General features: G+C 37.0%; 1 protein-coding gene across 9 annotated transcripts in view; it reads right to left on the reverse strand.

Annotated features, from left to right (window-relative positions):
• The window catches only part of MCTP1 (multiple C2 and transmembrane domain containing 1), a 545,955-nt gene that overhangs the window by 178,566 nt on the left and 351,969 nt on the right, over positions 1-15,420 (reverse strand). For all 9 annotated transcript variants that reach the window (XM_070465825.1, XM_070465823.1, XM_020873018.2 and 6 more), the window contains 2 exons: positions 11,471-11,657; positions 6,264-6,357 (listed from right to left, as the gene is read on the reverse strand). In XM_070465825.1, the coding sequence (XP_070321926.1) occupies positions 6,264-6,357; positions 11,471-11,657 (281 nt within the window). The remainder of the gene's footprint in view (positions 1-6,263; positions 6,358-11,470; positions 11,658-15,420) is intronic.

A 15,420-nucleotide genomic window follows, 5' to 3' on the forward strand; every position in this document is an offset into this window, starting at 1 on the left:
TATCAACTGTTTGGTTTTAGAAGAACACTTTTACATTTCTACAATTAGAATATGACTTAGCTTTTTTAAAAATAAAATTACTAAAGGAAGCAACATTTATTTTTATGTGCAATATGGTGTCATAAAGTATACTATCTGCTTAAAAGTCTTCTACAATCTTCATTATTAAAAGGAAAATAGAAACATTAAGTTATAGAAAAGAAATAGAGCATTCTTGGGAATTTTATAATATATTTTGTGTAAAATTTTGATTTTATGTTTCCAGAACTATAGTTTTAAGATTTTAAGATAGTGAGAGTTTAAAAATTAAGAATGATATCCACAAATAACTGCCAACCCCCAAGGGTAAATTATATTACCCTTGATAATTCACAAATATAAAGGAACTCTGTTGCATTTTGTATATAATACTTTCAATGGAACTATGTAGAGTTTAAAGGACATCTGTTTTCTCTTCTTCTATGATAGGTTTTAAACAGTGATCATAAACTCTAAGACTGCATTTATCAGATATCATCAATGTTACTAAATGTGATGATGTCTATGAAAGACCTATGCTATTAAAGATTCAAACTGCTACAATTCTATAAAAGAAGCAGCAAAGCTACATCTATTCCAGTAAAGCTGTCATATCTGGAGGGCCACTCAAGCAACAATGGCTTCCACCTTATGCAATTTGCTTGAGTAACCCACAAAAGTTAATTTTTTAAAAGGATAATATCTTGGATGCATACGTGTTTGGCATTTAGTATATAAAACTTTCAAAGACCAGACTTGCTTTTTTCTGTACAGCTAGCTTTTCATTTTCTTTCTCTGAATAGACCCATATTGTTCAGGGAAAATATCAAGAATAATAAATTCAAATCTCTGTATAAAATATACCTTCATGACACACTCAAGCTGGAAATCACAGGAACCAATAAAAATGCAGGCAGCCTCCTGATAATGAGGTCAGAAATACAAATAAATTTACTTTTAATGAAGACTGGAGGCACAGTAATCAAAGTGTTAAAATTCATTTCATGCATATCTCCTTTGCTTCTTAGCTGATATTTACCACGCAATCTGTGAGAAAGTAGAGGCCTAAGAAGCTCCAGATAAATGGCTCAATTAATTGTACAGAGGTAGGCTTCTTTGAGTTGAGCTGGAGCTGTGAGCTCTTTATTAAAAGCACTATTCTGTAGCCCATAACCTTGTTCCTTGACTCCTCTCTGGTTTCCAATTTAAACAAGTCCCCATGCGGCCTGCTCTAAAGGGCTTTGTCTCCCCGTCATTGTTAAGAGAGCTGAGGCATCCTGGAAGTGTGAAATCAGACCTCATGAGTTGAACGGTTCCCCAGGGAACGCCGGACTGCGCAGAAGGTCAAAGTCATGGGCCGGACCATCTAAAAGTGTCTGATCGGCCGTCTGTGACACAGCAAGTTGGGGGTGGTGGGGGGGGGGGGGGTTAGGGCTAGACTGAAGAGGACTGAAATTGAACACATCTTAATTAAAGCCCACAGACAGCAAAACAAAATGTTTTCTAGGCAGCCTGTCAAACGGGGCTTAAATTTAGCTCTGCTAATGAATCTGAGCTGCTAACTGTTATTTCTTAAGATAATAAGACTCTCACGGAAGCTGATAAAAAAACTGTAGCATGTCTTTTTCTGCTGTTTTGTTACTTAAATATTTTCCAACAATGAAGACAGTTTTCCTAAAGAAAAACATGGGAAAAGTCTATGCAAATAAAGGGGTTGTAAACATCTCTCTTAATAACTAGTAGGTTTCCAGACTCCGGGGGCTGGCGAGTCGCAAGTCTTGATGTGCAGCCTTGTTTCGGAAAAAGATATGCTCATTTAGTGGGACTGTTTCAATGACAGCTCTGTTAATTGTAAAATTCTCTCCCTCTTTTCCTTTTTTTCCTTGCTCTCCCTCTATTGTTTCCTGAAAGAGATGTGCATTAATTTGAGAGATCAATTCACCTGGAGTGAAGAAGTTTTATACGAGTGTACCTTTTAATACAGTGAAAAGGCAGAGCATCTTTTGAAAGGGTTTCACAGTTCTCCCATATCAGTGTTTCTGAAAAGGAGTGTCTGGTATCCCTGGGGAGGCTGCGACCTCTTCCTCAGGAGCTCAAAAAAAACAACCCAAGGGAAAATGAAGGGGAGGGGCTGAGGAGAAGAACCCTTTTCTTTTTCTTCTTTAAGAACTTGAAAGAACCAAGAGGCCAGGTCTAAATACTCTGCAAAGAAAGCCTCACTCAATATAGAAGACTTTAAATGTTCAGCTGAAAGCAAAAATTAGGCTCTGTCCAAAGAAGAATAATTAGAAGCTAGGAAAGACATATTCCAACATACAGTGAACTCTTTCCCACCACCAAAAAAAAAAAAAAAATTTCCCCCCTCATTGGTCTTTCTCTCCACACAATCTGTCTAGTTTCAAGGAATACTTGATTTAGCAGTAGAATCTTCCCCAGTGAACACAGGGCCAGTCGGAAGATTTTGCTCTGACGGTCCAGAGAGACATTAACCTTTTCACTGGGTACTTGAAAGGTAAGTAAGTTGTACCACGCAGTATTTTTCAGTGAATCGAACTTTTTCCCTCCTGAAGAATTTCACTGACCAACTTTGAAAACCAGAGTGCCAGTTTCTCAGGCTGTGAAAGGCTGCCCACAATTTGACTGAAATTTCAATCCACTCTTGTGCCTGGCTCAATGCATGTGTATGTGTGGGAGTTGTAAATGGAGGCCTTAACCACCAGAGTTAATCTCTTTTTTAAATCTGTATTAACCTTAATGATTTGAAGTGCACTGTCCAACACTGGGCCATTGAGACCGAAGAAAAAACTACCCTCAACTATCAACAGTTTATTAGGGGCTTAACTGAAGTGACCTACTGTAGTAGCCTTCAGCTGAACAAGGCTATAGGCTTTTTGTGGAAAGGAAAAGAATTGAGGGTTTCATTAAAAAGTAATTTGTGCTTTATACTCACTCATTCAAAGAGAGTCTCAATTGCTCTTTATTCACACAGAGTTAATACAGTATCACAATGTTTCTCAATGAATGTGTTGTAACAAAAGAAAAATTTTACATTTTGAAAGGAAAAAACTCTTTGTAACTGCAGTAAGATTGATGGCTACTTAAAAGATTACAGCATCTCTTTTCTAGTGCTCCTGCTAAATGATGAAATTATTGTAATTTAACATTTTTTGCTTAAACTGTGGACGTTTAACTTGATATTCTGGTCATTAAAAATATTTTAAGAATTGAGTGAAGTTGGTAAAATATAAGTTTGTGTTGCTGGACTTGTCGGGAAAAGTCTTTGGAAACCAACCAAGTATCTTATGGCAACAGCCCCGTTTATATCAGCTCAAAAGTATTTTTTGCTTCACACAGAGAGCTATCAGTGATTTAAAATCTCCCCTCTCCATCCACAACAATCCTAAATGGATGCTAATTTGAGCATTTGTAGACAGCACCACTGATTCTCTTCCTTTCCTGAAACTGTTGCTAAGTATCTTGTAGAGCCATTGTGAGATTATCCACTGAGATGCACAACATATTTTTAAAGTTCTACTTTGAAAAAGCAGGAGGTAAAGTATACAAAGAGCTTATTTGTGCCCCAAATTCCATGCTAAAGACCAGGAAGGATCAGTACATATTTATATGTATGTATTTATAGGTATGTATGCATTTATCCTTTGCAGAAGTAAAGACTTGGAAAAAAAATGGCAGAATATTCAGACATCTGACTTGAATATATGGTCCTCGGTTTTGGCCACCATCACAAATGTCATAAAGACCACAAAAGGCCCAAGAGTGAGCGAGGTCAAAGACTGAATTATCCTCTTGCCCCTGAATAGTTCAACATCTCTCTTGTTCAATTCAGAGCACATTAGATTATAAGGTCAGTGTGGAATGAGGAATCATTAGATTTATATCCCTAAAACTGGAAGGAAAAAATGGAGAATCTGTTATTTAGTATTCTCCAAATTAAAGTCCATTTTATCAGATCAAAATTATGTCTCACTGAATCCCTAGGGAAAAGGCGATTGCTATTCACACTAATTTACATAGAACCATTATGAAAGAAATATACCTATTTTCTCCAGCTTCAGGAGAACATGTACTTTAACTTGCATAGTGGCATATAGGCCAACTGGGTTAAAGTAATTGGCATATTCATGAAATTTCAAAAGCAATGACAGCTTCTCTCCAAGAGACACAAACAGATAATTATATTTAACTTGTGTAATGGGCAGGTATCTAAACTTCTGAAGTAAATGGGATTTGAATTTTTGTATAAGAAATTATTGTACCCACTATAAATATCCAGGGATAGTTCTTAACACTTCGATGCTAGTGGTAGGAGTCCGCCTGCCAGTGCAGGAGACATAAACAGACCCGGGTTCGATCCCTGGGTCAGGAAGATACTCTGGAGAAGGAAATGGCAACCCACTGCAGTACTCTTGCCTGGAGAATCCCATGGACAGAGGAGCCTGGTGGGCTACAGTCCATGGGGCCGCAAAAGAGTCGAACATGACTGAAGCGACAGCCTGCACGCACGCACACATGATACCCTCTGATACATTTTTAATTTTAGTCTTCTTCTCTATCTTCAGATGCTTTTAGCCCAACACTGGGTTCTCCCCTCCACTGCAGAAAATACTCAAGAAAAGTGAAGATGCCTTCTGTGATGGTGAATGTCACTGCCATGAATTTATGAATCTACCTGCTGCTGGGAATCAAAGGCTGGCTAGAACCTCTGTAGTGCAAAAGCAGCACTGAATTCCTCTTCTGGTCTTTAAGTTCATGTTCAAAGTGAACAAAAAAGAACAGACCAGTTAATCAACCATTCATGTTGACTGTTGGTTCTAATAATGAAAGCACATAATAAATAAAATCATTTTGTCCAGATTAATTTGATTACAATCACACACAAAATAAAAGAGAATGTGAATAAACTTGGTGTTCACTAATTGTTTAGTACAGGAAGCCAAATCAGTATAGATGCAAAAAATTACAATCTTTTCTCCCACTATTTTCAGGTATGCCTATTTTGAAATAATATCTGACAGTTATTATTATCTGCTTGGTTAAAAATGAGTTGATAATATCCTCCATAAAGAAACTGTAAAGTCCCAGCATTTTTACCTTTATCATACAATAAATAGTCACTCAATACTATGCAAATATTAAAAAATTTAAAATATTGTCCTTTTGGAACAGACATCTGCTATTTTAGTTTTAAGGCATGTGATCTTTTAATTAGGTTTTGATTCTGTTCCATTAATTAAGGGCAGCAGTGACCATATAATGAGCTTACAAATCCTCATTTGGTAGGGAAAGTATATTTCTCCCTTTCAAATAAGTTAGCTACCCTTTGAGGGTCAACTTGCTGGCCATTCACAGTGGTAAGCGTATTTCTACAAATTATAAGTGGATACTTTCTTTCAGGAACAGGGAAGTTTGCACAAAAATCGGTCAAGTCAATCCTATTTATTGTTCATCTTGAGATGGACAATTTAAGGAATCGTATAAATACCTCCCAAATCCTATGAAATTAAACAGTAAGTAAATGCTCACATAGCTATAAATTCAAAACAATCATTCTGGAAAGTAATGAAATAATTAGCATGTTATAGAAACAGCAGTATCCAAATCAGGAAGCTTTAAGACATCTTATTGATTTTGGCATTTTTACAGGCCTGTTTCTTGAAAAAAAGTTTAGAACAATGTAGATGTTTAGTGTAGATCCAGAATTATCTCTGAGATGTGCTAGTGAATTTGGACAACTAAAGAATTGGATCGGCAACACAAATACCAAAAGTTCATTCCAAGTAATTGAGTGTTATGTATCTAAAATTTTCAGCAAACTATGTAAGAGATTTCATGCATGCATGTTTGAGTTATCAGTGTTGATGCTACAGTATCATCTGAGGGAAGCTGATACTGTTTTACGAGAAGAAGATACATCATTACTACCCAAAGACACCAAAGTGACAAAACCTGAAAGAAATATAAACACTGTGTTGACTAAATCTTGGAGAAGGCAACAATTCAAAGCTGTTTTCCTTTTTACTGTTCATTTTTTATTATGTTGCCCTTCTTTTAAACAGCTGAGACAGTATAAAAATCAGGTGGATAGTAAATCTTTGTAAGATCAACATACTTTACATTATTTACTTTGATGATTCAGTCAGATGAAATGAGAGGTTCACTCATCAAACTGTATGGACCTGGCATGCTGCTTGATACATAGGCAAAAGGAAAACCGCGTTTCTTACCTGTGACATCAGCAGCCATTAACCCTTCTGCTCTGATCACTTTCACTTGGAGGAAGCCCACATCTTTCAGGTTGTGAAATATCCGCAACGGGCTCTGAAACACCCCAAAGTCAGTATTAGAAAAGAAAGATCCTAGAGCATCTCTAGGAGTGCCCTGAGGAAACACCAAGTGCTATGGTTGATCTTAGGATGCTGCTGAGATGATCCAAGGGATATTTGTGTTTCTTCAATAAGGATGCCCTTCTCTGCCATCATGAATGTGCACACATACGCATATACATTTGTGTAGATAATTATTGCTATGTAAGTAGATTTTTTGAAAGAGTAAAAAACTACCACAACATTGCTTCTCCATAAGGAATTAGCAGTAGATAGTGAACAATCAATTATAAAATATGACATGTCTGCTTTCTCCCATCCATCTCCTTTACCAAAGCACTCCAAGAAATCTTTCATCTACAGGCATGATGATCCGGAGACTAGTGATTCTTAATAGGAATCTTAGATTGGTGGATAAGTAACAAACACACTTCAGGCTTTGGGAGTAAGAAAGACAACATTAAATTAATTATTTTTCCTACTATATTTTCTCCTTGGTGAGCTTTGGAAACTGTAGGTGCTAGATGAGGGTTAAAGGTTATTTTCTAATACTTAATTCAAAAGATTTAAATGTTAGAAAATACCACACACCTTTCAGGTAAAAGACATATATAATCTTTTAAAATAAATCAAGGTGATTGCTAAAAATCAATTCAAAAATGATGGATAATCTTTTCTTAAATTTGTAAATTTATCTGTCATTGTAGTAGGTATAGAAGTATAGAAATTTTGATAGAAGAATCAGACCCAAATGCTAAAACCAATTTAATTTCATGAATTAATAGTGGTAGAATATGAATAAGTATAATACCTAATGGAATTAAAAGAAGGGACACCAAGAAAATAATTCAGAACTCTCATGAACATAAACAGAGAGCAAAATCAGCCAATAGAACATGATACACATTTGTTCTGGAGAAGGAAATGGCAGCCCGCTCCAGTAGTCTTGCCTGGAAAATTCCATGGATAAAGAAGCCTGGCGGGCTACAGTCCATAGGGTTGTGAACCGCTGGACATGACTCAACGACAGGACACACACACATTTGTTTATTTGCACTTCAATGCAACTTTCTCATGGAAAAAATCAGTATTTTTATTCAGTAAATCAAAGGCACTGCTTTATCATCATCTTTAATATGCTTTAAAACTGGAAAGCATAACACAGTTTCACATAAGAAAGTCATCTATTAAAACGTTACTAAAGACCATTCCCATCTTTGTACTGAGAACGTGAGAATCCTGAGAGGCACGCGCTTAGCATGATATGAACCTGATCAGCCCTGTATGACCAATCATTGTTTAGACTGAAGCTCTGACCTTGGTGCGCTGAGAGGAGGAGACAGATAGATGTGTAATCTCATAGCCTAACTTTGCGGGGGGAAAAAAGAGTGTTTAGCACAAGGATTAACTCCTAATCTTTTATTGTTTCTAAACAGCTGTTTATCACCCAAACTCTCTTTAAGCTACCCAGATGACAGGGTTTAATAAAAATGCACTTCTCTCTCCATTTAAATTCCAGTAAATTGAGGGTTTAAGAGTGGAAACGTTAGACCGAGTGTTATAATTCAGAGATCTGTAGACACCTTGTCTTCCTAAGGTGGTAATGATCAGGTGTGGGAAGCTGCTTCTTATCTCAGAGCTTACCGACTGTTAAAGACCAGGTAAGTCTCCTAATCTAACCACGGAGAGGAGTTTTATCAAAAAAGGTTCCTGTCCTTTAATTTTTAGGAACAATTTAGACCAAGTCTCACTGTGACTGAAGCAAGTATCTGCAGTCGGAGAATCATTTTTATACTGGTAAACTCACTGCTACCGGTATTTCAGCTCCAAAGTTCTGTTTTCCATGCAGAGGGGTAATTATTTGAAGGTTTCATTTTCTCCAGTCAGCTGACAGTCAGTAATTTATGGCAAATTTCAACTTGTTTAGGCCAGCAACACATGGATTATAATAAGAACTCCAAGGGGGAGGAAAAAAAAAAAAAGAAGCAGCAAAACACGTAAATATATCAGTTAAAAAATATAACTTTAAGGAATACTTCATCAAGAGGTATTCCGGCCTTGTTATTTATGGTTATTTTAGAAGGCCTCTAAACCAGGACGGATTCTGAAGCCAGAAATTTCCATAGCAGAGGAATCTATGATTTGCTGTGAATCCTTTCAGCCCTCAATAGATGGGAAAAGATTGAAATGCTCTGGAGAGGAGTCCTCTTTATTTTTTTAATGAAAGGCTGTATAATATATTTTCTCTATGGCTGCAGCAGCTGTCAGGAGAGCATCTCAGTTCAGCTCTATTACGGGAGAGGCAACACCCCATCCTATGGCATCGGGATGCTCTGAGGGGCCAGCGCTGATTGACAGCTTGTCACCGTGACGTCTTATTCCATCTCTGTTATGGAGAAAATTAATGTCACACCACCAGCCTTATGACTCGCTGTCATCTTAGAACCGCTCACCTTTTATCAATGCTCTAAATAACATTTCAAGCCCATCGTCTCACGGTGGACAATCCGGTCAAGGGACATTAAATCAGATGACTGTGAAATGTCATAATAAAAATGGAATGCTAACAACTTCTTCTCTAAACTAGCTCCTCTGGTTTTTAAACTGTGACAAGGGGGCGCAGGGTTTAGCATCCCGGTTCTGAAAAGGTCATCCAATAGCTCTTGGTCTACTACCCATTACTATCCGCCCCTATTGACCTTCCCTGCTTTCCTCCCTCCAAAAAGGAGGGGAAAAAAAAAATAAAAATGGAATTAGCCATCTTTTCAGAACGTGGTGATCAAATAATGGCTCACACAGTAATGTCTTTAATTTGTGGGGCTTCAATGCTTCACAATGAACCGCCGAATGACAGCAAGGGAGAGCCTTTTCAGGGCTGTTTCATGCAAGAGTGGGGGCAATTCACTTACTTTCCTCACCACAACCAGTGCCAACTCAAATTCTTAGGTTTAACCTAAGCTTAAAAAAAAAATACACGAAGTTCTCACCGGGAAACATATGGATAATTCTCCAAATAAATTCTCTTTTATATGTTTCTTCAAAACAAATGATAATTCAGACACCATACAGTATTCATTCACTTTATAATCTATCTAATAAAAAGGAAACACTCTGAAACACTAAAACATAGGTGTTTGTCCTTGTATTGCTATGAGTAATCATAATAACATGTGCTGTATTATGTACACTAGCTTCTTAGCAAGTATGATTCTAAAGGGAGATTTAGGCTTATCTTGAAATTCAGGGCTAAAAAAGAGTATATTTAAACTTGGCTCACTTTTGAGTATACTGAGCATAATATAATTTGAGAATTTAGCTGGGACATCCACATATTTTACATTTTATTGACATAATAGCTAATATTTGAAAGAAGGGAGAGAAACAAATATTCAAATTCTCAGCAGAAATGGCTGATTTGAGGAATTTCATGTAGCAAAAAAGGAAAAAAGAAATCAATAGTAATTGGATCATTTCTAATTACCAAGCCTATCGCATCATATTAATATATGGGACTGTATCAAATATTAATCCAAAAAATATAATATTATAATACCTAGAATCAATTTTATATTAATATATGAATTAATTTCTTTACAATTGTTTTAATTCATGAGGCTCACTTTGGGGAATAGGAGAATATGTCTTGGTGGGTACCAAAACGTGAAATAATTTTCCCAACTGCAATTATATATTCGAAGATACCATACAAAGGCGCTTAGGTGTTTTAAAAATATATACTATTTAGCCTTGCTAAGTCACCTCTATTAAACTGTTTATGATAACACCATTGGTGGGTGAGTTGTACAAGCATTAACAGACAGCTGATTCAGTGGAGATAGCCAGAATAAATTTGCTGAAGTGCACATCCTGCTAATCTGTTTGAAGAATATTATAGAGCATTAGTACCAGCACTTCATGTTATCTGCACAGACTGATAAGGTACATCTTTATTAAATTCAGTTATTGGAAGGATGTCAGTCAGCAAACAGGAATATTTTAAAATCTAAAAAGAATTCAGCAGTTCTTTGTTAGTCAGAGCTTGGTTTCATGACTGAGAGTCTAGAGGAGCCTCCTAAACACCTGGAAGCATTGTACAATACGAGCTTTGTAATTTTAAGTGGAAAAGCATTTTTTTTTTTCTTCTAGCTTCATGGGTACTGAGACATTCACTTCTCCAAAGCTTCGCTGAAAGAGAACGATGGAGTAAGAGCTCCCCTCTCTGTTGATTCACGAAAACTACAGGGTGGGAAATGCATACTGTGAGGAGGTTGGGAAAGAGACTTGGTCTGCACGTTTGGGCTTGGTAAAATTTGAGGATACTTAGTGACTCATTCTGCCGCCCTGTCACCCTACATCTGATCCAAAGGTAAAGAAGCTTCCTTTGAATTATAGTTCACATTCCATAATTACAAAATTAAAGGGATGAAGTGAGGCTTTTCTAAGCAGCTGAAAAAGAAAATGATTTCTGTAAATATTCTCTAGTTATGAAAAGCCTGTTAGTCGCTCAGTCATGTCTGATTCTTTGCAGCCTCATGGACTGTAGCCTGCCAGGCTCCTCTGTCCATGGGGTTCTCCAGGCAAGAATGCTGGAGTGGGTTGCCATTTCTTTCTCTATGGGATCTTCCGGACCCAGGGATCGAACTCAGGCCTCCTGCATTGCAAGCAGATTCTTTAACATTTGAGCCACAGTGAAGCCCCTACTTATCAATCTATGAGTAAAAAGTAAAGTGCCATTAATTCCATTTCAAATGTATAAAGACAATGAAATTCTAATTCCAATGACAAATAATCAATGAGCTCACTTTACAGTAGTCTTGTGTAAGCTTGACTTTCCATCATGGAAGGTTGCCCTGTGTGATAAGAACGCTGAGGAGAACCCGAGACTCTAGAACTGGCTCTGGAAAAGACTGGAGAAAACACCTGGGGTCTAGATAGCCTCGGGTCACCCAAGTGCTTCTGCAAAGATCCGCATGGTATTTGCACCTGCCCTGCCTTCTGCTGATTCATGTCAGACAGCTTCTGCAGATGTATTCCTGTCACTCCACGTAAATTATTTACAACCTCATCTAGTCACCCCTGATGCTGAGGGAGGAGGGTTACATACGTACATAGCGCTTCAATATTTCCTCACGCTCTTTCTGGTCCTCCAGGGAGTTGATGGAGAGGTCAGAGATGCTGACTGTGGCCGAAGCTGTCAGGGTGACCAGCAGTACCAAGTGCCCCTCCCCTTCTTGCAGCTGCAGTTCCAGCTTGTGTGTCTGCTCCCTACTGAGAGCCGACAGGTCAATCTGGCACCTAAAAACAAATGTTTTGGATTAGCAAGAGACTTTTTTTTTTTTTTTGCCACATCAAACAGTGGAGGTGCAGGCTGCTCAGAGCTATGTGAAAAATAAATCAATGGAAATACCATTTGAACCACTGGAAGCATATGCCTTTCATGTCAGCTGACTTCACAAAATTCAGACTCTGGTTATTTTAGTAACTAATTGCTTATTTCTTGTAAGAGGCAAGAAGTGTGCTTATCTGATTTGATTACTACTCATTGTCACCACATTTGTAAATCAGCGAGGGCTTTCAATCCCAAGATGGCCCGGATGAGTGAGGCCTTGCTTGTAGAATGACTAACATGAGCTGTCTAAACTACCAAGAGTCTGAACTTATGTTACACTCTAAAAAATATAGGTGTTTTGCGGTTGTTCAAAAATGCTATTAAGCAGTGCATAGATCATTACTATGATGATGTCATATGTTTTACATTTTTAAAACCATGTCAGTTTATTCACAGAACACGACATGAATCTAAATTAACAGATCCTCTGAAGACATCATAGCTCAAGTGTTACATACAACAGTTCTCCTAAGAGAGACTTTGTAATAACGTTTTAGCCCACACTCAGTATGCCACCCTCTCAGAACCGGACAAATTCTTTCATAAAAATGTCAGTTGATTTGGAAGAGAAAGATACTGTGGTGACCAAAGGCCAATAAACTGAGAGAAAGGGGGCAGACACGACTAAAAGACATTTAAAACAGGAAATAGCCAATGATAAGAATGAATGTGGTAACGTCATAAACAGAGTGGTCAGCTATCACGGAAGATTAAATTTTTGCCCGTTCTTATTCTTCTATTTATTGTCTACTATTTTGCTTTTAAGTTAAACTTTTATGAATAGGGCATCAAACCTGATGGTTGAGTTCAAACACTTCTTTAGTGTGAGTGATTTTAGAAATAGAATCAAAGTTTCACATTTACATGTTTTATTTTTACCTATCAGAAATGACACGAAAGATATCCAGACTAGAAACATTTGGGAAGAAGAGGAATATAGATCTAAGAAATGAAGAAGAAAAGAAACGCCCTGATCAGTGACAGAGAATCTGTATATGCTAGATGCTAACTATCAAGAGAGCAGGTCATTAGGATCTGTATCAAGTCTGGAAAACATCTTCCTAAAGTTAGGATGTACATCAAGTAACCTCATTGTTTCTGTGAACAAAACATCCATTTCAAAATACTTTCATGCTGTCTCCTTAAATTCTAAATGACAAAAAACCACATCAAATACCTTATTTAATATTCAAATTTTAATTGGAATTAGTTCCTAATAATACTTGGAACAAATTGAGGGTTAAAAACTGCAACAGTGAAAGACAACTAATCAAATGTATTTTCTAATACAAAGGAAAAACATAAATTTGATTTTCTACAGATCTTTCCAGCATCTGGCACAGTGCCTAACCTACAATTTATTGAATGTGAGTGAATCTTTGGACAAGATTGAGAGTATGACACTAGGGAATTGAACAGAGATTACAGTTCACATAGTACTTTTGGTTGGATACAGCTGGGACACAGAAGGGTCTTTCACTCACTTTTATCATGTATTTCCAGTCCTGATCATGCCCTATTCCTTTGTATGATACTGCATCTCTCTTAACTTTGAAACTTTCTGAAGGATTTCCTTCTATGCCTATTACCATTTTTTGTAATTGTTATTGTTTAGTCACTAAGTCATGTCTGACTCTTTTGCGACTCCATGGACTGTAGCCCACCAGGCTCCTCTGTCCACGGGATCTGCCAGGCAAGAATGTTGGATTGGGTTGCTATTTCCTTCTCCAGGGGATCTTCCTGATACAGGAATTGAACCTGTGTCTCCTGCATTGGCAGGGGAATTTTTTTTTTTTTTTAATCACTGAGGCACCTGGGGAGCTGGTCATTTAGATGTTGGCCTCCTCCTGATTTACATTAGAGTCACTGCATTTAATTCTTTAGAGTTAGAGAAGGTGTTCTAAAGATGATCTGGTCTAAGAATTGCAAACTGGCAAATGTCAGATCAAACCAGGTTGATGGATTTGCTGTTCTTATTGTGCTAAAAGAGTTTAGAATTTAAATAAGCTTAAATACAAATGCCCTCTGAGTTACTTTCCCCAATATTTTCATTACAGCTGGACTATTTCACTTAATTCTGTACCTGGTTCCAATTATACCAACATACCATTTATAACAATAGGTATAATGATTTGTGATTCTCAAAGTTTCCTTAATTTACCAATGAGTAAACCTAGGTCCAGAGAAGTTACCTGAATTAATGGAGACGCACAGTCATTAGTAGAGCCAGACCTGAACCTGGGACTCTGGAATCCAAGATCTAGGACTTTTCCTTAACCGGTCTGTCATTATTGTAATTTTTCATCTTGGAGGAAGTTTGTGTTGTGTGAGGTGGTTTTTACTGGGTAATACCTGGATTTGTTTTGAAATGGAAAAATTATCTGTTTTCAAGTGCAGAAGTATGTTATTTTTATGTTTTCAAAATAGGTATGAACAAGGGAAGAAGCCTGCAATTGTTCTTATAAAATAATAAATGAAGAAAAGCTTACAAATTTAATGTTTAAAGTTATGGAACTAATAAAATTTAAATTATCATTACCCATTTATAGGAAGGATTATGCCTTTCTGCTACAACTAGATTTTCAATATTGGGTATATTTGTATAAATAGTCCCAGGCCCTGTCCTATATTTAATGTTTCAGAATTTTGACTTTAATCATTTTAATATAGAAAATACCTATTTATACAAATATTTTGATAAAAGAGTAAACGAATTCAAGATGCATTTTGCTAGATGAGGTTACTCAGATCTCCTATTCATTTAAAAACTCTGCTCAGGAGCATTCCTCAGATGCCATTTAAAACAAAATGTCTCCCAATAACTAAGCAGTCCTGCTAACTTGAGGATAATGTCAGCATGACAGCATCATTGATATCTACATTAAATTGATGTAAAATCAAATTACTGCTGGAATTCAGTGGAGAAAAAACCTTTTGCTATCACTTTGTAGTTATTGAATAAATGTGTACAAAGATGGAACGCCTGCAACATAATATATTGTCAAGTGAATTCAGTCCTAATTAACATTTATGGGCTAGTACTATGACTTGAATGTTTGTGTGCTGTCCAAAATTCATATGTTGTACCCTAGTGCCCAGTGTGATGGTATTAAGAGGTGAGGAGCTTGGGAAGTGATTAGCTCATGAGGGTGCAGCCCTCATGAATGGGATTAGTGCCCTTACGAAAGAGGCACCAGAGAGATCTCTCATCCTCTATCATGTGAGGACACAGAGGAAAACAGCAGTTTATAAACCAGGAAACCAGGTGGAAAATGTGCTGCTGTCTTGATCTCGAATGTAGATCAACCCCTAGAACTGTGAGAAATAAACTTCCATTGAACATAAGATATCCAGTCTGTGGTATTCAGTTATAGCAGTCCAAAAGACAGATTCACCTGTATTTGGCTTGCCTGTACTATTATGGCCTCAACAAAGGAAGGATGTGCTGTAGTTTGGTTACAGAAATACTAAATGACCATTCAGATGGTTCAGAATAAGCAAAAGTTGATGGTTTTATATTGTTAAGAACATGAAAATGCAAAATTTTAAAGTACTGAAGCAAATTCATGAAATCCCAAAATACATACATAGGGAAAAGAGCCCAAGTTTGGGCATCAGATTCCCTTGGTTTTAGCCCTCCATCTATTACTAATTAGTTGTATGACCTTT

This window comes from Odocoileus virginianus, chromosome 3, assembly GCF_023699985.2.
Source record: "Odocoileus virginianus isolate 20LAN1187 ecotype Illinois chromosome 3, Ovbor_1.2, whole genome shotgun sequence".
NCBI classification, from domain to species: Eukaryota; Metazoa; Chordata; class Mammalia; order Artiodactyla; family Cervidae; genus Odocoileus; species Odocoileus virginianus.